Genomic DNA, 25,575 nt, shown 5'->3' with positions numbered 1-25,575 from the left:
AAAGAAAGAAAGAAAGAAAGAAAGAAAGAAAGAAAGAAGAAAAGAAAAGAAAAATGCTTTCTGGGAGCTTATATCATTGAGGGGGCAACACTTACACATGTAAATAAATATAAAAATATCTCCAGAGTCAGTGCAAGGTAATTTCAAGGGAGAGGAATTGTTTTAGCAGCCAGAGGAATTAGGACAGGTCTAGTGTGGGAAGCACTGCTTGAGATGACTTTCAAAGTAAGTTAGGGATTCTTACAGGATTCCACTAAGCCCTGATATTAATATCTTTTAAGAGGAAGAAAGGTATAATACACTTCTATATTTGCCTTTTTTTGTTCCCACACCCTAGACGTATATGTGTACATATACGTACATATTTGAATCTATGATTTCCTTGGTATGGAAAACTCATGGTGAAGAAATTCCTTCTTCCAATGCAGACAGGCAAATGTCTTGGTGGAAGGAATAAAGAGCTGGCCTTGAAGTCTGGAAGTCCTATCTCTGGTATATAATGACTGTGTCAAGCTGTCAAGTTATTTAACTCCTGAGTGTCCTAAGCATGTCTCTAAGACTTTTTAAGTAAGGTACATAAACAGCTAAATAATAGGAACAAAACACTAAATAAATGCTTACTGGTTGATTTAGGCTGGAAACAAAAGTGAAACCATTTTCATAATGCAGAAATTAATTTTTCATAACTCAAGATTTTGCATCACCTACAAGATCTTCATAGAACACCGTGGTCCTAGGTCAGTAAACCATCCCCCAAGCCATATTGCTCTAGAAGAGGCCCAGCCCTGGCAGAAGGTAGGAGAGGGCAGGGCTGGGGATGAAGGAAACATACTTGGTTTGCATGAGATATTTTAGGATAGTGTAAGAACCACCAAATATTTAAGATGTGTTTGTGGCCAAACTCATCGCTCCTTGAATACAAAATGCATGAGGGCCAGTGGACTTGAAAGTTAGGAGACCTAGGCTTGTGCCTCAGCTCTGCAACTTATCAGTTATGTGATGCTGGGCAAGTCATTTAACATCTCTCCCTCATTAGGCTGTGAGCTCTTGGAGAACAGGAACTGTCTTTTGCTTTTCTTTGTATCCTTGTTATATAGTACAGTGATTGGCACATAGTAGGTACTTAATAAATAAATGTTGACTTAGCCTCATTTTCCCTGCCTATAAAATGTGGACAACAGTACTTCTACCACCTACCTCAAAGGACTTGAAGAGAGTACTTTATAAATTAGTAAGTGCTATTTAGTATTATTTCATCGTTTTCATTCATGTCCAACTCTTTGCGACTCCTTTTTTTTATGAGTGGGGTCTTAGAAAAGATGCTGGAGGGGTTGCCATTTCCTTCTCCAGCCCATTTTACAGATGAGGAAAATGAGCTAAACAATTAAATTATTTTCCCAGGGTCACACAGCTAAGAAGTGTCTGAGACTGAATTTGAACCCTGGTTTTCCTGACTCCTGGTCCAGCACTCTATCCACTACTCCACCTAGCTGCCCTAAGGGTTACAGATATGTGACTTTATTGTTATTTATCTTATTGTGTACCCCATAATTCTCACTATAAAAGATACTGGCACATAAGAGATGTTTAGTAATAACTGTTGGTTGATGGAGCCTGTCCAGTCTCCTAGGTGACTTGATATCAGTCTCTATTGCAGTATAATAGAAAGAGCACTGGACAGGTAGTCAGGACACTCAGCCCAGGCTAGGTGAGAAAAGCAAGTGATTTTCCCTTTCCAGGTTTTAGTGTTTTCATCTCTAAAATGAGTGGATTGGACTAAATGATTTCTAAGTTTCTTCCAGATCTATTGTTATGTTCTAATATTCTTTATTCTCAGGTCTTTTATCTTTAATTTTCTATTTTCTAATGTTATGAGACCCCTTTCAGCTTGGACACAGGGGATAGAGAGTTAGACTTGGATTCACATCTGACCTCTGACACTAGCTGTGTGAACTTGGGCAAGTCACTTAAACCTCAGTTATATCATCTGTAAAAATGAAGGGATTGGACTAGATGGCGTTTGAAGGTCATTTCACATCTAAATCTATAATCCTATTTGAGAGGACATTTCCTTTTCATGACCTACCTCACTCTCTCTACAATGTTTTTTAGAGATTGTCAGAAACCAATCTCTAATGTCAATGTCTAGTGATAGACAGTGAAATACCAAGATGCAAGAGAAGCCAAAGTGCCCATGGGACAACAACAAAGCATGGTTAAAGATAGAGGAAGCACAGTGATGTTGGGGGGGGGGGGGTTGGGGGGGAGTGAGACACTGGCACAATGGTTGGAGGTTAACAAGTTATCAAAGCAGCTACAACTTGGGCAGCCTCTGTGGGAGGGCCAGTCCCAAGCAAACGGAAATTTATGTCCTGGAAGGTCATAAATTGTTCTCACAAGTTGTAAAGCTGGAGTCAGGAATGGATCCCTGGTTTAGCTTTGAGGAAATCTTTTACTGAGCACCAATGAGCAGTGTGGGAAAACACAGTAAAAGCAATAGGTTATTTTTTTTCCTGGCTATTTCTAAGATGGTGGATTTGATGATTCACTTTGAATGTTTTTTATCTACTGATCTGTCCATCTGCCTGCCTGTTGGCTTTTCTCACTGCCTATATCACAGCGAGCCTCCCTTTCATGTGAGGGGAAAAATTACAGTCCAAGACCCAGATACTGATAAGACAGGCCCTGAAAGGGCAGGTTTATAATGGTAGACCAAGCTCCAGTTTTTGCCTTTAAGGGAGTCAAATCCTCCTAGGTTCTATGGAGGTGTACTGAAGGGAATGCCAAACAACACTTGGGATAGCATCCTACCTCTGTTACAAGTGTAACCTTGGGTATATCACTTAACTTTGGGCATCTTAGATTTCTCATTTGTAGGATTAGAGGGTTGGAAAGAGATGTTTTCCAAGATCCTCTCCATCAATAAATCATATGATCCTAGAGTTTAGAACAGAACTGACTTGGTTTAGGATGTATCTCATACAATGCAGTGTGTATAGGTGCCTGAACCAAGATTTGAGGATCCTACTTCCCCATTCCCTCTCCCTGTCTTTGTGTGTGTGTGTGTGTGTGTGTGTGTGTGTGTGTGTGTGTGTGTGTGTGTATTTCAAAATAGATCCTCACTGATGCCTGAAATTTCACCATTAGCATTTCCTTCCTTTGGGTTTTAGGCACTAGAAAGGCACTGTCCTCTCCTTGAAGTTTGGCTTTTGAATACAAACACCTTCTAGGAGGGATATTATATTTAGAGTATATCAGCTCAAACTGAATGAGCGTGTCAGATGTTCTCTTCCATGACTGAAGAGACCTAGGGAACAAGAAATCACTGGCTGGGAGATGGGAACCCTAGAAGTGGGAACACTGAAGACAAAAGCTACTTTCCTCACAATTTGTGAAGGTCTTAATGTATAGTTCTGCTTCATTCCAAACACTAATAACTTCAATAAGCAGTAATTTGATAGCCGGGTGATATGGTGGGCTAAGCCACAGACTGGGGGTCGGGGTACTTTTGGGACTTGGCCCTACCTTTATGTTTTAAGGTTCTTTAGGGCAGAGACGATACCATTCATCCTTTTATCCTCAATATTTAGCACATAGTAGTAGGTGCTTAATTGGTTGCTGTAGGGATAAATGGTTACATGTGCCTATGATCCTTGCTATAGGGTAGGCGGAGTCCAGTGGACTTGCTGAGCTTAGGAGTTCTGTGGGCTATGCTGGTCAGATGTCTGTGCTAAGTTCAGCATTTATATGATGAGCCCCCAGGAAAGGATGGGAATGGGGGAGGGGTACCAGGTTGCTTAAGGAGGGACAAACAGTCCTTGGCGAGAACAGCAGATCAAACCTGCCATGCTGATCTGCAATGGGATCTGACCTGGATGACATGAAGAGATTCAATCTTTAAAATACTTTTGTTTTAGAAAAAAATAAATTAATAGGGGCAGTTAGGTGGTGTAGTGGATAGAGTCAGGAGGAGTTCAAATCTGGCCTTAGACACTTGACACTAGCTGTGTGACCCTAGGCAAGTCACTTAACCCCAATTGCCTCACCAAAAATATTAATAAATGAACACCTTTAGTTTCTAGAATAACTCTGGGCAAGTGACTCAGTAATTAGTATCACCCATGGGCTCTTCCTGACTCCTTTGATTAGTGGTCTGTCCACCTTTCTGCAATTACTTTGGATTTACTCTAAATAAATTTTGTATTCACTTATTGGGATTTATGTGTCTCTTCTTCTTCCTCTCTCTCCTCTAACCCACACATAATTGATTTTGTTTTGTTTTTGTATTTCCAGTGCCTAGCATGGTGCCTGGCATATAAGTAGATACTTAATAAATGTTGGTTATTTTGAACTGAACTGAATTTCCTCAATTTAAAAGTGAATTTATGAATGTTGTCCTGTTTCTCAAAGTTGTTTTGAAGATTCCAAGCAATTGAAGAGTATTTTGTTATCTCTACCATCTGCAGTGGGGAATCATCAGCAAACTCAAGTCAACAAATATTTTTAAACTGACAAATTTATGAATTATGTTTCTGTTTACACATCAATTCCCAAAGCTATGCATTAGTGCTATGTCTTGATCACAGCTCTTAGCACCTCTGAAGTGTTGAGTAAGCTTGTGAAATTCACATATGCTTGTGAGATCCAAACATTAGTTCATTTACTAATGGCCATGAAAAGCCTGTAATCAAACCACAAGTTGTTATATCAACAAATGTCCAGTTATGAGCTTATATTAAATGTAAACAGAGGATTGCTCCTGAATTTGCTGCTTATCTTCATCTACTGGATTTTTTTTTTTAACCAAGGGAAGGGCCAACAACATTAGATGATTAGGCAAACATGCAGGTGGAAGAATGCCCAGTGCCAACTATTCATGAGATTTAGCACTAGAAGGGAATTTAAAGAGCTGCCATTTTATAGATGAGGAAACTAAGCCTAGAGAGGCAAAAGGATTTGCCCAAAGGCACTCCAAAGTAATGACTGGCAGAGATAGTATTCAAATCCAAGTTGTCTTTCTCCAAATCCAGTATTGTTTCTCCTATAGCATACTTTATCCCCAGCAGTGAAAAAAAATTACTGCCATAGTCTAATGAGGGAATGGAAAAACTGGAGTGAGGAAATAAAGATTAAAAGCCAAGCCAGACTGGTACCAGGTGGTCTTCAGAGAGCCAAAATCTCAGGAGCTGGACTAAATAGGAAACCAAAGTATAAGACGAGCTTCAGGCCAGTTAGGATTTGTTGGTTAGGCATGTCTGATTCTTTGTGACCCCATCTGGGGTTTTCTTGGCAAAGATACTGGAGCAGTTTGCCATTTCCTTCCCCTAGTTCATTGTACATATGAGGAAACTGAGGCAAACAGGGTTAAGTGACCTGCCCAGGGTCACACAGCTAGTAAATGTCTGAGGCCAGATTTGAACTCATGAAGATGAGTCTTCCTGACTTCAGTTAGGATTGAGGGTCATCATTAGATCTAGGGGTAAAGTGCAAGGATAGCTGATGGGGAGTCAGATTATTTGTCCAGCTCAACCTGTGTTCCCAAAGCTCCAGTATATATGGGAGCTATCCCCTGTGCAATGTGGTAGCTAGGTCAGGGATGAGGTTCACTGTGCCCCATCCTGACAAAGTCATATCCATCAAGCCATGGGATCATATACCTGGCCCTTTCCTGTTTCTCGTTAAAATCACTGAGAGGTAATCACTTTTAGCTAGGTGCAATTGGAGTATGTAGGATGCCACCCAAATTCCTTCTAGACAGTCCTTCCAAGCCCTTAGCTGAGGGGGTCCTGTGCCAAAAGGCAGAGATGATAGTCTCCCACCCCTACCTGGGTCCCAGCTCATCCTCGCTCCTCCAGACAAAGTCCCCGAACTTCTCATAGTGAGAATTGTAGTGATGTTGGACACGGAAAAGCATAGAGGCTGACACTTCCATCAAGGTGTTGTAAGCTGTCTGTTGCTCTTTGCCACTGGTATAACCATTGTAGAGGTTGTAGATTTTGTCAGCTATCTCTGAAAAGAAGGCAAAACAGGTAGATTTACAAGGGATCTTTGAGAAGTGGAGCTGGACAGAAAGGTTTCTTCAAAGAGACAGCAAACTGCAAACGCAGCCCCAACAAATCTAGGTGACTAAAGGGATTTAAATAAATAAACCAAGCTTTTGGTAAAGCAAAATGTCCATTGTATTATGACTGTGACCAGCTTCAATGCAGAGGTTACATCTGGATATTTGGAAAACTCTATGTTGGTAGCTGAACATTTTAAGTTCCATCATATGTTTAGCAACTTGACATATCTACCTAAGGGGCAGCTAGGTGGTGCAGTAGAAAGAGCACTAGATCTGATGTCAGGAAGACTCATTTTCCTGAGTTCAAATCTGGCCTCAGATACTTACTAGCTATGTGACCCTGAGCAAATCACTTAATCCTGTTTGCCTTAGTTTCCTCATCTGTAAGATGACCTGGAGAAGGAAATAGCAAACTACTCTAGTCTCTTTGCCAAGAAAACCCCCAATGCGTTCATGAAGAGTCGGACATGACTAAAAAACAACTCTACTTAAGATGGGTGATCTGCCCAAGTAAGATCTGGATTAGGTGTTGTTGTTGTTTGTCAAATATCAAATATATCTCATTTGAGCCTCACAACAACTCTGTAAAATCGATAGGTAATGCAGTCGTTATTATTATGCTAATTGTATAGGTGAGGGAACTAGGGCTTATGTACTATTTACCAGGCACCCACTAAATGCTTGGTCCATTGCTAGGGAAACAAATACAAAGAATGAAATAAGGAATAGTAATAAATAGTAATAAACAAGGAATGATTTGCCTACAGTATGAGTGTCAGAAGCCAGGACTTCCTGACTTCAGGTCCAGCCTCCTAACCACTGCACCATCAGTCCTCCTTGCCTTCCATTTTTCATCTTTCTCTTCTCAGACCATGAAGTGACTCCCTTGGAAAAGGGAAAGACTGAAGTAATAGACTCCATATGTCTTCATGAAACTAGGCATTCAGCCAATACCTACCCTCAGCTTTGTTGTCATCTACCAGAGGGCAAGCTGTCCTCAGCGTAACAGTGCTCAGCTCTGAGTGTCGGCCTCTTGTATCCACAGCATAGAGGGTAAACCTAAAAGAAAACCAGGTATGAGTTAGCTGTGATTTACTTATCACCTACACTCTAGTGACATGCAAGGGAGAAAAGGTCTGTTGTAGACTATTCCAAATCTATATATATAACTTGGATTATTCTCCTGTACTCCAGTCTCATCAACCGAATGTCTGCTGGACAGATCCAAGGATTTCCCATAGGCATCTCAAACTCATGACCAGAATAGAAGTCATCTTTCCCTGGAAATCCATGCCTTCCCCAAGGTTCCTCATTTGTGTGGATGGCATTACCTTTCTTCTAGTTGCTCAGGTTTGCAATCTTGGAATCTTCTTTGACTCTTCTTGCTCCCTCAATCCCCACATCAGTGTCTAATACTTACCTAGCTATTAACTATGACATATCTTAAATCTATCTCTTTCTCTCCACTTACCCAACTTCTATGCCAATTCAGACCCTTATTACCTCTTTCCTGGACTATTGCAATAGTTTTCCCATTAGGCTCCCAGTTTCTAGTCTCTAACCCCGCAGCCTAGCATCTTACAGAGAAACTGATATTGTAAAGCATACATCTCATCATGTAACCTCCTCCCTCACTTAAAAATGTGTAATTGTTTCTTTTGCTGCTAAGAGAAAATGCAAACTTTTTACAATGGCATTTAAAGCTCTCTACCATTTGGCTTCCCACTTACCTTCCCAGTCTGTTTTCATGTTTCTTCCCTTCCTACGTCCTCTGTTGCACTGTTGTTGGCTTGCTAGCTATTCTGTGAAATATGACATTCAGTCTTTGGGCCTTTGCAAAAGTGGCTTCTCCTGTCTAGGAATCTATCTCCTCTAACCTCCACCTCTTAGAATCTCTAGCTTCTTTCAAAAATAGGTCAGGTGTTACCTACTACATGAGGACTTTTCTGATCCTCATTGTTAATAGGCTCTCTCCTCTTATGATTACTATGTCTTCTTTTGCAGAGCAACCCTCATTAGAATGTAATCTCTTTGAGCACAGGAACTCTTTGATTTTTGTCAAGATATTCTGAGAATCTTGTACATAGTACAGATTAATAATTTTTTTGGGTCAAATTAAGTTGAATGAAACTGAATGATTCCCCAAGTCAATATAATTTTACTCTGACCTTTGCCTTTTCAAATCAAGCTGGAAAAAAAACGAACAAACAAAAAACAAACCACCAACACAACAAAACTACTATATTGAAAAGCTTCAAGGGCTCCCTAATAACTTTTTAGGTCCTAACTTTTTATTTTGGCCTTCAAAGCCCTTCACAATGGTTGCTGGAGGGCTGGACCTGAAATCAGGAAGACCTGAATTCAAATCCACTTCAAACACTCACTAGCTGTGTGGTCCTGGAGGCAAGTCACTTGAACTCTGCTACCATTTTCTCACCTGTAAAATGGGGATAATAATAACACCTACCTCCTAGGGGGTTGTGAGGATCAAATCAGATAATATTTGTAAAACATTTAGCACAGTACCTGGCATTATTATTATAAAAGTATTTAATAAATGCTTACTCCAAGCCCTTCCCTTCTCAAACTTACTTTACCTACCTCTATCCCCCACATGAACAATATACTCCAATTAGATTAGTATCATTATGCCCAGAGCATGTAATAAGCATTTTTCCTTTAGAAAACAAAACAAGACAACCCCCCCCAGTTTCCCTGTCTACAGCTCCCTAACAAGTTCTTCTCTTATCCATGTTCTTGAAAACCCAGCTGAAGTGCTATATTATCCATTGTTGTTTTTGTTGTTCAGTTGTTCAGTCATGTCCAAGTCTCTGTGACCCTATCGACCATACTGTACATGAGGTTTTTTTGACAAAGATACTGGAGTGGTTTGCTGTTTCCTTCTCCAGTGAATTAAGGCCAACAACAGAGGTTAAATGACTTATCCAGGGTCACACAGTTAGTCAGTGTTTGAGGCTGAATTTGAACTCAAGTCTTCCCAACTCCAGGCCCAGTGCTCTATCCACTGAGCTACTTAGCTGCCTATATCATCCATAGACTCATCAAATCTAAAAATGGTTAGACATGTAATACATGAGGAAGACTCCCCTTTACAGCATTGCTGATGAAGTGTATTTGTCTTCCCCATTCAAAGGGAAACCCCTTAGAAGGAGGGGTTGTTTCATTCTTTTTAATTGTATTCCTACTGCCTAGGGGAGCCAAGCATATAGTGGGTACTTAGTAAATATTTGTTCATTGACAAGAGGCAGTCCTCTTCTTGAAAACCTTAAGTACTGTGGAAATCACTCTTTTTTTTTTTTTTGGCTAGGCAGTGGGGTTAAGTGACTTCCCTGGGGTCACACAGTTAGTAAGTAGTAAGTGTCTGAGGCTGAATTTGAACTCAGGTCCTCCTGACTCCAGGGCTGGTGCTCTATCTACTGCGCCACCTAGCTGCCCTGAAATCACTTTCTCTCAAGGCAGCCCTCTTTACTTTGGGGAAGCTCTAATTTTTAGGAAATTTTATTTTCTTAAATTGATATAAAATACGCTTATCAAGTTTCCACCGATCACTCTTAGTTCTGCCCTATAGGACAAAGTAGAAAAAATGTATTGTCTCCTCTACATACCAGACCTTCAAATACTTGAAGACATCTGTCACATTGCCTGTAGTTCCCTCAGATCATCTCTCTGCCAGGCTAACTTGGATCCTTATCTCTACCTTGTATAGGGTGGTCTGTAGTCCCCTCACCAGCCTGGCTGCCTTCCTCTGGAAGTCTTACAGCCTTTTCTGACTGCTCACTTCCTCAGATGAAATGAGACCATTTAGTGTCTACACAACCAATTTAATACTTAAAAACATAAGATTTAGGAACAGAAAAAATACCTCAGAGGTCATCTAATCCAGCCTCTTCATTTTACAGCTCAGGAAGCTGGGGTTCAGGAAGATTCATTACCTTTCCCCAGGTATAAATAAAACAAAAACAAACAAAAAACTCAGAAGAAGAATGAGGCTTGAAATCCACAGAGTGCCAAACTAGTCATCTCCCCATTATATCACACTGCCTGAACAAGCCACATTGCCTTCTAAATGCCCCACGACAACTCTCATATTATTTTCTATTACCCTAAATTTAATGTTTGTGTAGGTACTATGTCTTGTCTTCACAAGAAGACTGGATGCTTCCTAAAAGCAGGATGGTCTCAGAGTTTCTGGCACCCTCCCACCTCTCAGCACAATATCATGCATGAGAAAATGCCCAATAATGGAAATGTTTATTGAATGAACAAAAAATGGATTTTGACAATGGATGGAAGTAACATTGAGGCTCATTTCCGCATGACATAAGGGAGAACTTCTTTCAAACAAACAAACAAACAAATAAACCAGAACTTTCTGCTGACAATGGAATAAACTGTCTTGTAAGATAATGAGGTTCCTGTTACTGGAGTTATTCAAGCAGAGGCTGCAAGAGCACGTATCAGGGATGTTTTAGAGGAGATTAATGCTTTGGATTTGTGTGGCCCTACATGAGCTCCAAAGTATTTTTTAGCTCTCTGACTTGTCTGACCCTGGACAAGCTTCTTTTCTCTGGACCTCAGTTTCTTCATCTCTAAGGCTATAAAACAATATTAGCAGATCCTTCTAAGTTCTATTAACTTACGATCCTAGTGCTACAGGAATTCCTGGGTGGCTAGAGGTGACTATTTTGACACCAAGAACAACAATCTTTGGATTTCCAAGTGACCTGCACAAGCAGCAACAATGTAAATGTTGGTAGAATAAGCAGATTCACACGCTTTTAACTTCATTTTGGTGTTATGCCCTTAGCTTCAACATTGTATATGCCCCCATTTAATGCAGGGTTAATGACTTACCTGCAAGCTAAGGGGAGTAGGTAGAGTTACTAAAGAAAACACAATTGTGGAGGCAGAGTCAAGATGGCAGAGTAAAGGCAGGGACTCACCTGAGCTCTCCCCCAAACCTCTCCAAATACCTTTAAATAATGACTCTAAACATTCTATATCAGTAGAACCCACAAAAAGATGGAGTAAAACAATTTTCCAGCCCAATAAAATTTAGAAGGTCAGCAGGAAAGGTCTATTGCACTAGGGTGAGAGAAGCACAGACCAGCACAGGCTATGCCAGTGCAGAACACACCCCAGCAAACTAGAATAAGGCCTCTAGGTAACTGAATCAGTGGTACCAGTGGCAATTTCCAGGCCTCTCAGCCCACAGACTGTAAGGGGATCAGACAACAGGTCAGAAAGAGATTTACAGGGGTCCTTTTGTTGGCTGGACCTGGATATGGGTGACAATCTTGGGTCTTAGTCCCACTGTGAGGAGGAACATGAGCACAGCAGAGCTTGTGGCCTCAGGGAGCAGGGACCTGGTCACAGTTCAAGGGCTGAAAAGAGTGCTAGTGGTCAATCACAAACTAGTACATGGTACCGGAGAGTAGTAAATACACCCCTCCCTAGGTCATACCACCTTAGAAAAGCCTAAAAATTACAGGTCTCCAGAATTACCTCTGAAAAAAGGTGCACAAAAACCTGAAGCTTGAGACAGTATCCCCTCCACTTGGGAAGCAGAGCCCTATTTTAGCATAGAGTTAAAAGTCAAGCAATAGACTGGAAAATGAGCAAACAACAGAAAAAAATTCTGATCAAAGAAAGTTACTACGGTGACAAGGAAGATAAAAAACACATCCCTAGAAGAAGACAACAAAGTCAAAATATATCCAAAGTTTCAAAGAAAAATATGACTTGGTTTCAAGCCATGGAAGAGCTAAAAAAGGATTTTAAAAATCAAGTAAGAGAGATAGAGGAAAAATTGGGAAGAGAAATGAGTGATGCAAGAAAATCATAGGAAAAAAAAGTCAACAGATTGGTAAAGGAAGCACAAAAAATACTGAAGAAAATAACACATTAAAAAAACAGAATAGGCCAGATGCTAAAAGAGGCACAAAATCCAATAGAAGAATGTCTTAAAAAGCAAATTGGCTAAATGGAAAAAGATATACAAAAATTCACTGAAGAGAAGAACTCCTTAAGAAGTAGAATTGGTCAAATGGAAAAAAAAAGGAAGTGCAAAAGCTCACTGAAGAATTCCTTAAAAGTTAGAATTGGGCAAGTGGAAGCTAATGACTTTATAAGACATCAAGGAACAATCAAACAAAATTAAAATAATGAAAAAAAAAGTAGACGGTATGGTGAAATATCTCATTGTAAAAAACAACTGACCTGGAAAAATAGATCCAAAAGAGATAATTTAAGAATTATTGGGCTCCATAAAAGCTATCATCAAAAAAAGAACCTAGACATCATCTTTCAAGAAATTATCAAGGAAAAACCATCCTGATATTCTAGAAATTGAAAGAATTCACCAATCATCTTCTGAAAGAGATCCCAAAATAAAAACTGCCAGTATATTATAGCCAAATTCCAGACCTCCCAGATCAAGGAGAAAATGATGCAAGCAGCAAAATGAAACAATTCAAATATCATGGTGCCAGAGTCAGAATAACATAAAATTTAAAGGATCAGAAGACTTGGAATATGATGTTTTGGAAGGCAAAAGAGCTGGTATTACAACCAAGAATCACCTATCCAGCAAAACAGAGTATAATCCTTCTGAGGAAAAAATGTACATGAAATAGAGGACTTTCAAGCACTCCTGATGAAAAGACCAGAGCTGAATAGAAAATTTGACATTCAAACACAAGATGCAAAAGAAGCACAAAAAGGTAAACAGGAAAGAGAAAGCACAAAGGATTCAATAAGGTTAAACTATCAATATTCCTACATGGGAAAATGATACTTATAACTCCTAAAAACTTTCTCATTACCAGGGCAGTTAGAGGGAGTATACAGAAAGCAGAAGTGTGAATTGAATGCGATGTTTATCTGAAAAAATGAAATTAAGGGATGAAAAAGAAGAATGCACTGGGAGAATGGGAGAGAGGTAGAATGGGATAAATTATCTGACAAAAAAGAAACCTGAAAGAGGGTTTACACTGGAGGGGGAAATGGAGAAAGTTAGGGAGGGGGGTAGCACATGAAGCTTATTCTCACTGGAACTGGCTCAAAGAAGGAATAATATACACACTCAGTTGGGTGTAGAAATTTATCTTAACGTACAGGAAAGTAGGAAGGGAAGGGAATAAGAAGGGAGGAGAAGATGACAGAAGGGAAGGCAGTTTTGGGGAGATAAAAATCCGAGGCAAAACACTTTTGAGAATGGACAGGAAGAGACAGAGAAAGAGATAAACAGGGAAAAGAGGATGGAGGGAAATACATATTTGTTAATCATTACTGTGAAAAAAATTACAGTGCATTTCTCTGATAAAGACTTCATTTCTCAAACATATAGAAAACTGAGTCTAATTTATGGAAATAAGAGCCATTCCTCAACTGATAAATGGTCAAAGGATACGAACAGGTAGAAAAAGAAAAATGACAAATGTTGGAAGAGATTAGGAAAATTAAAACACTAATGTACTATTGGTGAAGTTGTGTACTGATTCAGCTGCTCCAGAGAGCAATTTGGAACTATGCCCAAAGGGCTATAAAACTATTGCATACCCTTTGACCAAGCAATATCACTACCAGGTCTGTATCCCAAAGAGACAGAAAATAAAAAGGAAAAGGACCTATCTCACAAAGTATTTATAGCAGCTCTTTTAGTGGTGGCAAAGAATTGGACATTGAGGGGATATCTATCAGTTGGAGAAAGGCTGAACAGGTTGTTGCATATGATTGTGATGGAATACTATTTTGTGCTTTAAGAAATGATGAGGGGCAGAGCCAAGATGGTGGAGTAAAAGCAGTGACTTGCTTGAGCTCTCCCCCAAACCCCTCTAAATACCTATAAAAAATGGCTCTAAACAAATTCTAAAGCAGCAGAACCCACAAAAAGACAGAGTGAAACAAATTTCCAGCCCAAGAGGGCCTGGATGGTTGATCAGAAAGGTATATTGCACTGTGCAGTTAGAGGAGCGCAGTGTGGCGTGGGTGCACAGGCTGCAACCAACCTGGAGCAGGCCTCAGAGGACTGAATCGTGGCAGCTGTGGTGGTTTCCAGACTTGTCAACCCACAAAAGTCAAAGTCAACCTAGAAGATCAGTGGGAAAAGTCTGTTTCTGTGGTGGTGAGAAAGGAGCACAGGGTCTCAGCTCCAGTTCCCAAGAGCATGGCCCCTGGGGTAGTGGCTGCCTCCTGAGCTTCTGGACCAGAGACTGAGGGGGATTTGGGTGGCTGATCAGAGGGGGATTTCAGGGATCTCTCTGCTGGTGGAGGATTCTCTTGCTTTGCCCGTGCTTGGATCTAGGTCACAATTCTGGGTGGCGGTCCTCAGGTGAGGAGAAACGCTGGCATTGTGGAGCTTGTAGTGGTTGTAGAGAGGAAACCCTCACAGTTCTGAGGCAAAAAGGAGCACTTGTGGTCACTCATAGACCAGAGTACAGGCCAGGAAACGAGTAAACACCTCGCCCTTGATCATAGCACCTTGGAAGAACTGAAAATTTACAGGTGCCTACAAGTATCTCTGAAAACAGCTGCACAAACCCCTGAAGCTTGGGACAGCACATTCTCCACACTGGAAACAGGCTCCTACCTTAACAAAGAGTTTATAACTCAAGTAATTGGCCAGGATCATGAACAAGCAGTGCAAAAAAGTGGCAGACTATATTATCTTACTTTGGTGACAAAGAAGATCAAAATGTACAACCAGAAGAAGACAATGAAGCCAAAGCTCCTACATCCAAAGCCTTCAAGAAAAATATGAATTGGTCCCAGGCCATGGAAGAGCTCAAAAAAGATTTTGAGAAGCAAGTAAGAGAAGTAGAGGAAAAACTGAGAGTGATGCTAAAGGAGACTCCAAAAAATACTGAAGAAAATAACACCTTAAAAAATAGTCTAACCCGAATGGCAAAAGAGGTCCAAAAAGCCAATGAGGAGAAAAATGCCCTAAAAAGAAAAACTGGCCAAATGGAAAAGGAAGTCCAAAAGCTTACTGAAGAAAATACTTCCTTAAAAATTAGAATGGAGAAATTGGAAGCTAGTGACAATTTGAGAAATAAAGGCACTGTAACACTAATCCAAAAGAATGAAAAAATAGAAGAGAATGTGAAATATCTCATTGGAAAAACAACTGACCTGGAAAATAGATCCAGGAGAGAGAACTTAAAAATTATTGGACTATCTGAAAGCCATGATCAAAAAAAGAGCCTAGACATCATCTTTCAAGAAATTATCAAGGAAAACTGCCCTGATATTTTAGAACCAGAGGGCAAAATAGAAATTGAAAGAATCACCAATCACCTCCTGAAAGAGATCCCCAAAGGAAAACTCCTAGGAATATTGTAGCAAAATTCCAGAGTTCCCAGGTCAAGGAGAAAATATTGCAAGCAGCCAGAAAGAAACAATTCAAGTATGTGGAAACACAATCAGGATAACACAAGATTTAGCAGCTTCTACATTAAGGGACCGCAGGGCATGGAATATAATATTCTGGAGGGCAAAGGAGATAGGACTACAACCAAGAATCACCTACCCAGCAAAACTGAATATAATCCTTCAGAGTAAAAAATGGTCATTCAATGAAATAGGGACTTTCAAGCATTCCTGAGGAAAAGACCAGAGCTGAATATAAAATTTGACTTTCAAATACAAGACTCAAGTGAAACATGGAAGAGGTAAACAGGAAAGAGAAATCATAAGAGACTTATTAAGATTGAACTGTTTACATTCCTGCATGGAAAGATGATATTTGTAACTCTGAGTCCTTTGTCAGTATTAGGGTAGTGGGAGGGAAAAAATTATATGTATGTATACATAGATAGAGGGCACAGGGTGAGTTGAAGATGAAGGAGTGATATCTGGAAAATAAAATTAATGGGTGAGAGAGGATTTTACTGGGAGAAGGAGAAAGGGAGAAATAGAATGGGATAAATTATCTCACATGAAACAGACAAGAAAAGGCTTTTACAGTGGAGGGGAAATGGGGGATAGTGAGAGGGAATGAGTGGATCTTATTCCCATAGGATTTGGCTTAAGGAGGGAGTAACATACACAATGGGGTATGGAAATCTATCTTACCCTACAGGAAAATAATGGGGGAAGTGGGGGGGACAAGAAAGCAGGGGGTTGATAGAGGGGAGAGCAGACTGGGGGAGGGGATAATCAAAAGCAAACATTTCTGAGGAGGGACAGGGTCAAAAGAGAGAATAGAATAAATTGGGGGTAGGATTGGATGAAGGGAAATATACTTAATTTTTTACAAAAGGACTACTATGCAAGTGTTTTGCATGACTACACATTTATAACCTGTATCGAGATGCTTGCCGTCTCAATGAGAGTCGGTGGGGAGGGAGGAAGGGAGAAAATTTGTAACCCAAAGTTTTAAAAACATATGTTAAAAATTTAAAAAATTTTTAAAAATGATGAGCAGGATGCTCTCAAAAACATGGAAAGACTTACATGAACTGATGGGAAGTGAAATGAGCAGAATGAGGAGAACATTGTACACAGTAACAGCAATATTGTATGATCATCTACTATGAATAACTTAGCTATTCTCAGCAATACAATGATCCAATACAATCCTGTAGGACATATGATGAAACGTACTATCCATCTCTAGAGAAAGAACTGGTAGAGACTGAATGCAGATCAAAGATACTTTTTCTTTACTTTCTTTCTTTTTTTTTTTTTGGTCTGTTTTTTTTTTCACAGAATGACTTACATGGAAATGTGTTTTGCATGACTATATATGTATAAGCACTGTCAAATTGCTTGAGTTCTCAATGGCGGCGGGGGAAGGAAGGGAGATAATTTGGAACTCAAAATTTGAAAAAAAAAGTGTTAAAATTGTTTTTACATGTAATTGGGAAAAATAAAATATTAAATAAGATTTAAAAGAAAAAAGAAAACAATTACGCCCTTCAAACAATTGGTTCTGTCACCATGCCCTTCCCATATCACAAATGCAAATTAATAGTGGTGCCAACCTTAGTTCTTCCCATACTAAGGGGTCAGAGGTTCTGGGTGGGCAAACTTAATGGGAAGTTCATCTAGCCACAATCCTGAGGTGTTGCCACGTTTGTTCCAAGCTAAGCAAGGGTAGTGGGGATGACTTACCAATTAAACTTGGCTTTTTGGAGGAGAAATGGGGGACATTCTAGGGAAGGGGGGAATAGTAAAGAACAAGGTTATTGACAGAGAAAAGCTGATGTCCAAATCTAGATGGAAGGAGGAGATAAAGTTTGAACTGGATGAACTGAGTCAAGATCACATTGGGAGGTCTGAACTCCAGATGGCTTCAACTCTGTTGTTTAAGAGTCTCCACATGTTGTAGGTTATATAAGAGGAGGCTTTCACTCTCTTCTTGTTACTACTGACATTTCCACAACTTCCCCACAGAGTAAAGACGTAAGGACCATTTTAGAGTGATTTTTTTAAGGCTCACGAAGTGACTATGAAAGAACAGGATGTGCATTTTTGGGAAGTCATTGTCTCTAACTTCAGATCCAGCACAGAGCTCAATGAGCACTTAAAAACTGAAGTGTTCTCATGGTAAGGAGTGAGACACCAAGCCTGACAGCCTTTTAAAATGTTGGAACAAAAATTTTGGACTATGTGTAAACCTGTCTATAAAAGTGACTAGGTATTTATGTTTATATATAACTGCAGTGTATGCAGTTGTATTGTAGTGGAAAGAACAGTGGACTTGGAACCAGAAGGACTTAATTCAAATCCCACTTCTGCCATTTGTTGTCTGAATGGCCTCAGTGTCTCCACTGCACCTGTATAAAATGGGATTGTTTGTTCCATAAACTATAACATGCTAGAATTTTCAGGGATGGAGAACCTGCAGCCTTGAGGCTGGATGTAGCTTTCTAGGTCCTTGGGTGCAACCTTTTGACTGAGTCCAAGTTTTCTAGAACAAATCTTTTTATTAAGGGGATTTGTTCTGTGAAGTTTGGATTCAGTCAAAAGGCTGCATTTGAGGCCCTTGAGGGCCACGTATGGCCTTGAGGCCTCGGGTTCCCCACCTCTGTGCTAGATAAACCAGGATTATCAATGTCACCATTAATATTATGCAAATGGAAGTTACAAATAGTCATATGATCATAGGTTTAGAGTTGCTTGTCTAAAGACATTGTCTAAAGAGGTTGCTAGTCCAGTAAAGTAAAACTCAAGTTGAAATGGGGGGCAGGATGCACTAAACCCCTAAACATAGCTAAACATAAGGATCCTTGCAGGCTGCATGTTGGCTAAAAACAAAACAAAACAAAACAAAACAAATCAAATATAAGGAGGTGGGTAGAATGTTCATCATTAGTCCTCTGGTTGGTCATTACACTGATCACAGTTCCCAGTTCTTTCAAACTTAATTGTCTTTACAATATCATTGTTATTGAATAAATTGTTGTCCTGGTTCTAATTATTTCACTCTGCATTATTTCATGCAAATCTTCCCATGTTTCTCTGAAACCATTCCTTTTTTTTTTTAACGGCACAACAGTACTCTATCACATCCATGTCTCATAGCTCATTTAGCCCTTTTTGAGTGAAAGGCACTCCTCAGATTCTAATTGTTTAACACTTCAAAAAGAGCTTTAAATATGCTTGTACATTCTTAATGAAAGCTGATTTGGCTTAGTACCAGTCCCTACACCTCTTTCTGATATTTGTATAGACTTCTCCTTGTATACCTTAATTACGCGAGGTAATTTTCTCTAACTTCCCTTCCCTTTCCTTCCTCCCCACTGTATTCTTTTACCTCTCCTTTTCAATTCTCTTTTAAAAGATTATTAAGACATAACAGAATGACTTGCAAGCTTTCTATCTAGATGCCCTCAATATTCTCTGATGATGTTACAGTTTAGAGAGGACAAGATCATGTCCCCATATTAGAATAATCTTTAGCCCTTTATCATTGTTTATTTGTATTTACCTTTTTAGGTTTCTCTTGATTCTTATGTTTGAATTTCAACATTTCTGCTCAGCTTTGACCTTTTCATTAGGAATACTTCCTGTATTTTGTTAAAGGTCCAGTTTCCCTCCCTTCTAACATTACACTCACTTTTGTTGATTAAGTTATTCTTAGCTGTAAATCTCCATTCTTGTCTTTCTGGAATATTATATTCCAAGCTCTCTGCTTCTTTATAGTGGAGGCTGTGTGTAATTACGTTCCGTGGTACTTGAATTCTTTTATTCTTGCTGCTCACAATATTTTCCCTTGATGAGGAAGCTCTGGATTTTGGCTATAATTTTCCCGGGAATTTTTAACTTGGGTTTCTTTCACGTGACCAGTGGATTCTATTTCCAGTTTATCCACTGGTTCGCAGAGATCTAGGCAATTTTCTTTTAAAATTTCTACAAATATGATGTCTACTCCCCTCTTCATTTTTTATTGTTGTTATGGCTTTCAAGTACTCTAATGATTCTTAATTTTTTTTCCTCCTCAATCTGTTTTCCAGTTCAGTTGTTTTTGCTTCAAGATACCTTACATTTTCTATTTTTCCCATTTTTTACTTTATCTTAATTTTCTTTGGGGTCTGATAGAGTCATTGTCTTCTCTTTAATCAGTTCTAACTTACAAGGAGTCTGTGGCTTGGACAAAGCTTTGTATCTCTTCTACCAAGTTGTTAATTATGGTTCAAACTCTTTCTTCCATATTTCTTCTTTCCTTTCCATTTTTTTCCTCTAGTGTTCTCATTTCACTGATTAAAATTTTTTAACTCTCAATTCTTCAGTTTTTAAAGCTCTTCAGAATCTCATTCTAGCCAATCTTTCCTCCCTCACTTTGCATTACTCGCCTTTTGCAATCCAGCCAAATTGATGTTCTTTCTGTTCCTCACACATGACACTCCATCTCCTCTCTCAAAGATTTTACACTGGCTGCCCCTCACCTCTGCCCCATAGAATCCCTCTCTTCCTTCAATACAAGGCTCAAGAATTACCTTCAATCTCAAACATTTCCTGTTCCTCCCAAAATCTCCTGGCATATAACTACTTTGGATTTGTTCCCTTTATAATTATTTGTATATACTCAAATCCATTCTTGTTGTCATTATTAGAATGTAAGTACACACATACAGGGATTGTTTCATTCTTTGTACTTATATCCCCAACTCTTAGCACAGTGCCTGGCACATTGTACAGTTGGTGCTTCATCAATTTGGTTATTTAAGCCTCCATTTCCTCACCTAAAAAACAAGGATAATAATATGTAGCATCAACCTCATAGGGTTACTATTAAGCTTAAATGAGATAATGTATGCATGAAGGACTTGAACCTTAAAAGCACCATATCAATTACAAGGGTTCACATTAACATTATCTGCTAGAGGGGGATAATGATGTTGGATTTTCAAAATCCCCTTTGTTGGAGGGAAGGTTCTATAGAAATATGAATTCTTATTATCATCTGATTTACAGATAGGACAGGTATTGTTCCCATTTCACAAAGGTGGAAACGGGAGATTATTGACTTTCCCCCAAAGCCCATTTCTTGGTTAAAATTTCCTTTTTATGTTGATAAGAACACAATCCTTCCAGTCATCTGGGTTTGTCGCTTTGGTGTTATGCTCTCACCCTCTCACACATTCTCCCTATACATACAATCAGTTTCTAAATGTTGTTGTTGTTGTTGTTGTTGCTTTCTCTACAACACTTCTCAAATCTGTTCCCTTTTCTCTATTCACAAGCCACAACTGTAGTTCAGGCCCTAATCACTTCCAAACTGATCTCTTTCAATAGCCTTTTTAGGGGTTTCCCTGCCTCAAGTATCTCCCCACTCCAATCCTTCCACAGAGCTGCCAATATGATTTTCCCAAAATACAAGTCTGACCATGTCACATCACCTACTCAAATTCCACTGGCTAACTCTCTATGGCCCCTAGGATCAAATATAAATTCTTCTGTTCAGCTTTTAAATCCCTCACAACCTGTCCCCTATCTCTCTTTCTGGCCTTATTATATACATTGCACCCCTTCTCAATCATTACAGTTCAGTTAAATTGGCCTTTGCTGTTCCTTATACAGGATACTCCATTCCTTGTTCTCCATCCCCCCCTCCTACATGCCTGTAATGTACTCATCTATGTCTTTTTAGGATCCTTTACTTCCTTCAAATACTTACATATGCATGTATTGTCTAGACTGATAGAATGTAAATTTCTTGAGAGCAAGGACTATTTCATTTTTGTCTTCCTCTCCCCAGTGCACAGAACAGTGACTGGTATATAATAAGTGCTTAACCAATGCTCATGGATTCATAGAATTGAAGTAACTTGCTCACGGTTACATAAGTGTCAGAGCTGGAATTCACACCCTAATTTACTGATACTAAGTCCAGTTCTCTGCCACATTGCCTCTCATGGGATCAGAGATCCAGAACTGGAAGAGACTTTAGAAGTCACTGAGTCTACCTGTTCCCCCATCCCACTTTATAGATGAGGAAACTAGTACCCATAAAAGTGAAGTGACTTCCCCAAGGTCATGTAGTTAGGTGGTGGAAGATATCACACATCAGAGTTCTGTATCTGACTAAGGTTTTGGCTCCCATTGTCCAAAGGTACTTTTATGATTGTTTCTAGGGAAAACTGACCCTTAGTACCCATTATCCTCCACTGTGTGCATGTGTGTGTGTGCGCATGCGCATGTGTGTGTGTGTGCATGTGCGTGTGTGAGCACACGCAGTGGCAAATTCTTTATATCAAGAACTGAGCTGCTGAGAGTGTATGACTGTTCCAAACAAGAAAAGCGTTCAGTTCTTAAAAAAAAAGGAAAAGAAAAAAAGAAAATCAACCCTTCCACAGAAGCCACAGGAATGTATTTCTAGTTTATTGCTTGATATCAACTCCAAGACCCGTTGTAATTAAGAAACAGTAAATTGGCACCAACTTCTCATCTACTCTCTGCACAAAGAATAACAAACAATAGGAATACAGCATTCTTGGCTCAGAATGGAATTTGTAGTTGCTTTTGTCAGTGGGCTGATTGGCCATGCCCTGTCTTGTGTTTACAATGCCCTCGCCAAAGAGGCTGAAGGCCCTATAACCAGAGCCACCCGATATCCTTCTTGGTGGTGAGACCCTGCCAAAGGGGCCTGGTGAGGGGCCCTTGGGACTGCCTCCCATCCGCCACGTGCTGGTACCACAAGAATTTCAGCTAGGGTTCCCTGTTCCTTTATGACCCTTGAGGGTATAACCAGAAAGTGAGGGAAGAGGAGTTGGGCTAGTTAGAGGGCACTGCTTACATAGAAGTTTGTCCCATGGGGAAACAGCAAGGGGGCAAATCCTCTTCAGCTCACTCTCTTGGGCGGGCCTGTCACATTCCCTGCTCCTCATGCTGGAAAAATGCCCCCTGTTTATTTTTCCCACAGGACTGAGAGGCCTGGGACCAGGGGATTTTGGCCCCAGGGTTTTCCCACGATATTGAGAAAAATGCTGAAGCAACCTAATCATCTTAACCCCATAGTTTTCAATATATGAATATTTCCAAAATCATCAGCCAGCAGGTACTAGGCTAATGCTAGAAGATGTGGAATGGATGGAAAGTTAAGATGAGGAGTATATGAGACTTGGGAGTGAGGGGGAAACTGAATAGAATGGGAGTAGGAGGGGCAAGGAGTATGAGAACTAGAAGGGTACTTGGGAAACCTGAGTTTTAATTCTGCTTTGTTCTTTTACTGTTAGTGTGACATCAAGTCAATCACATCATTTCTCTGGAGCTCAATTTCCATGTCTGTAAAGTGAGTGTAGGGTTCCCGAATTTGGAGTCTGAAGATCTAGGTTCAAATATTGTATGAGACATGGGGAAAGTCATTAAACTTTTCACCATCTAAGTTTTTCACCTGTAAAATAAAGACATTGGGTTTCTAGGATGCCCTTTAAGCTTTAAATCTTACAAACTGATGATCATTAAGCTGAGTACTGAGTAGAAATTTCCTTCAAATACTCACCGATCAGTCAATAAACATTTATTAAAGACCTACTATATATCTGAGACTGTGCTAAGTACTAGGGACACAAAGAAATGCAAAATATAGTCCCTGCCCTTGAGAAGCTCACAACCTAATGATGAAGAAAACATGCAAACAACAGTGTACAAACCGGCTATATACATTATAAATCAGAAATAATCAGGAGAGGTAAGCTACTTGAATTAAGAGGAATTGGGAAAGGCTTCTTGTAGAAGGTTTAATCAGAATATCAGGAAGTCAGGAGATAGAGAGGAGGACAGAGAGCACCATGAATGTGGGACAACCAGTGAAAATGCCCATAGTGGGAAGATAGTGTCTTGCTTGAGAAAAAAAGCAAGGAGAAGTGTGTTACTTCTATATCCCAGTGTTGGGATATAGAAGACTAGAAAGGTATGTGTTGAGGAGGGGGAGGGTAAGTTAGGAAGGGATGTAAATGCTAAAACAGAGGAATTTTTGTATATGATTCTGGAAGGGACAGGGAACCACTAAAATTTATTGAGTAAAGGTGGGGTATGTAACATGCTCAGATTTGAACTTCAGGAAAATCATTTTAACAGCTGAGTGGAGGATGGATTGGAGGGGGGACAGATGTGTGACAAGCTGACCAACCCTCCGGCTACTGCAATAGTCCAAACCTGGGGTGATGAGGGACTACATCAAGATGGAGATCAATTGGTCAATCAACAAATATTTATTAAGTATTCACTATGTACTAGGCACTGTAATAGGCATTGGGGATATAAAGACAGAAAGGAAACAATCCCTACTCTCAAGAGGCTTACATTCTATAGAGGAGAGAAGCTTCATATATATAGACATACAAAATAGATGTAAAATTGTTACAAAATTGGTAGGAAAGGTACTATGATCTCAGAGTGATTAAGAATGGTTTCCAATAGAAAATGACATCCAAGTTGAGTCTTGAAGGAAACAAGGGTTTCTCAAAGGTGGAGGTAAGGGAATATATTTCAGGGATGCAGGAATATCAATTCAAAGGCAAAGAGGTGAGAAGAGCAATGAATATGATAAATAACACAGATAGGTTCTTTACTTCAAACATAGCTAGGATGAGGCATTTTTTCCCCTTAAGCAAGGTTTGGAAATTGTGCCCATATGTATTTGAAAATTGTCTCCCATGAGAATTATTGTTCACTGCAGCCTTTCAGCCTTCATGTTAGCACCTGTGACATATAACATAAATTCCCAATGGAGAGTGAGGCTTTCTGAAATGAAAATATGTCAATTTATTTCTTAAGAAATGATTTTTAATGTCTCTTTACATATTTCTAAATGATTACTTACCCCTAGTCCCAGTTCCATTTCCAAGGTAAGGCCAGGGCATATTAAAGGGTGGAAATGAGGGGGCTGATCTCAAACCTTTTCTCCAGCACTTCTCTACATTATAAATACTGAGTTAGAGCCAGACTATACAGGCAATGCAGTGTGGACTCGATATAACACTTCATCAACTGCTGTGTTTTAAAAATACTTGTCATATACTGGCTCCAAAGCAATGACTGAAGAAGAGGGAGAAGATGGAGAGGGAGAAGAAGATGTAAGAGAGATAAAGGAAGAAAAATAAATGGAGGGAGAAAAAGGACAGATGGTAGAGGTGAAAAGGAGAAGGCCAGAGAGATGGATAGGATGAGAATTAAGACACAGACAAGAGGAGAGGCAACATGGTGGAGTTAACCTTGTACTTAATAACCACAAAAACTGGCTCCACTAATAATTCACAATGTTATTTTCAGCAAGACATTTCACCTTTTTGGTCTCAGTTTCTTCATCTGTAATATGAAGGTGACATTAGATTGGCAAAGATGGTGACTTTTAAGTATTCAAATGGGTCTGTGATCTCACCAATTCTGAATTCCTTTTGTTGATGCTGATTATACCATGCTTGCTTATCTCATGTTTCTCTTGTCTGTGACCTTCCAAGAATTTATCATGGGGACCCATTTAACATGATGGAAGTCTTCCTCACTTTCTCCCAACTTTTCAAGGGTATCAGTGGATCACTCTGGCTTTTGGTCATCCATCTGTCATCTTTCACTCTTGCCACATGATCAGCCATCTTTTCTTCTTGTCATATAATTCCTTGACAACATACCTTATTCTTCTTCTACTCTGGAGCTCATTGTTGGTTGGTAACATGTTGAAGTCTGCTCATATTAAAATCTACCTTTTCACTGCCCTCTGTATAACATTTTTCAGTTCACTAGTGTTCTATGCATTCCTGCTATATAGAGTATCAGTTAAATGTTAGTATTAAAAAGAAATAGGTCTTTGCCATCATAGAAAGTCTGAAGTCAGCAAAATGGCTTTGCAATTCTCTGAAAGCAATCTAACCAACTCTATTCTTGTTCAACTCCAGACCCAACTCATTGTCAATCTCTCCTTTCTGCTCTAGATATTATATACATATACATAATTTATATAACACATTTATATAATATATATAATTTATAATAGCTAAAGATTCCAGTTTAAGAACTGGAGTCAGGCCCCTAAAATGAAATCA

At 39.5% G+C, this 25,575-nt stretch overlaps 1 protein-coding gene across 1 annotated transcript in view; it reads right to left on the bottom strand.

The window, feature by feature from the left end:
* The window catches only part of ASTN2 (astrotactin 2), a 1,115,013-nt gene that overhangs the window by 24,412 nt on the left and 1,065,026 nt on the right, over positions 1 to 25,575 (bottom strand). The window contains 2 exon segments of the mRNA XM_020990605.2: positions 5,826 to 6,009; positions 7,023 to 7,123. Coding sequence (XP_020846264.1) covers positions 5,826 to 6,009; positions 7,023 to 7,123 — 285 coding nt within the window.

Source organism: Phascolarctos cinereus, unplaced genomic scaffold (assembly GCF_003287225.1).
Source record: "Phascolarctos cinereus isolate Bilbo 61053 unplaced genomic scaffold, phaCin_HiC Scaffold_2;HRSCAF=192, whole genome shotgun sequence".
Lineage (NCBI taxonomy): Eukaryota > Metazoa > Chordata > Mammalia > Diprotodontia > Phascolarctidae > Phascolarctos > Phascolarctos cinereus.
The sequence above is the reverse complement of the archived record's forward strand: the minus strand, read 5'-3'. Positions and strand labels throughout refer to the sequence as shown.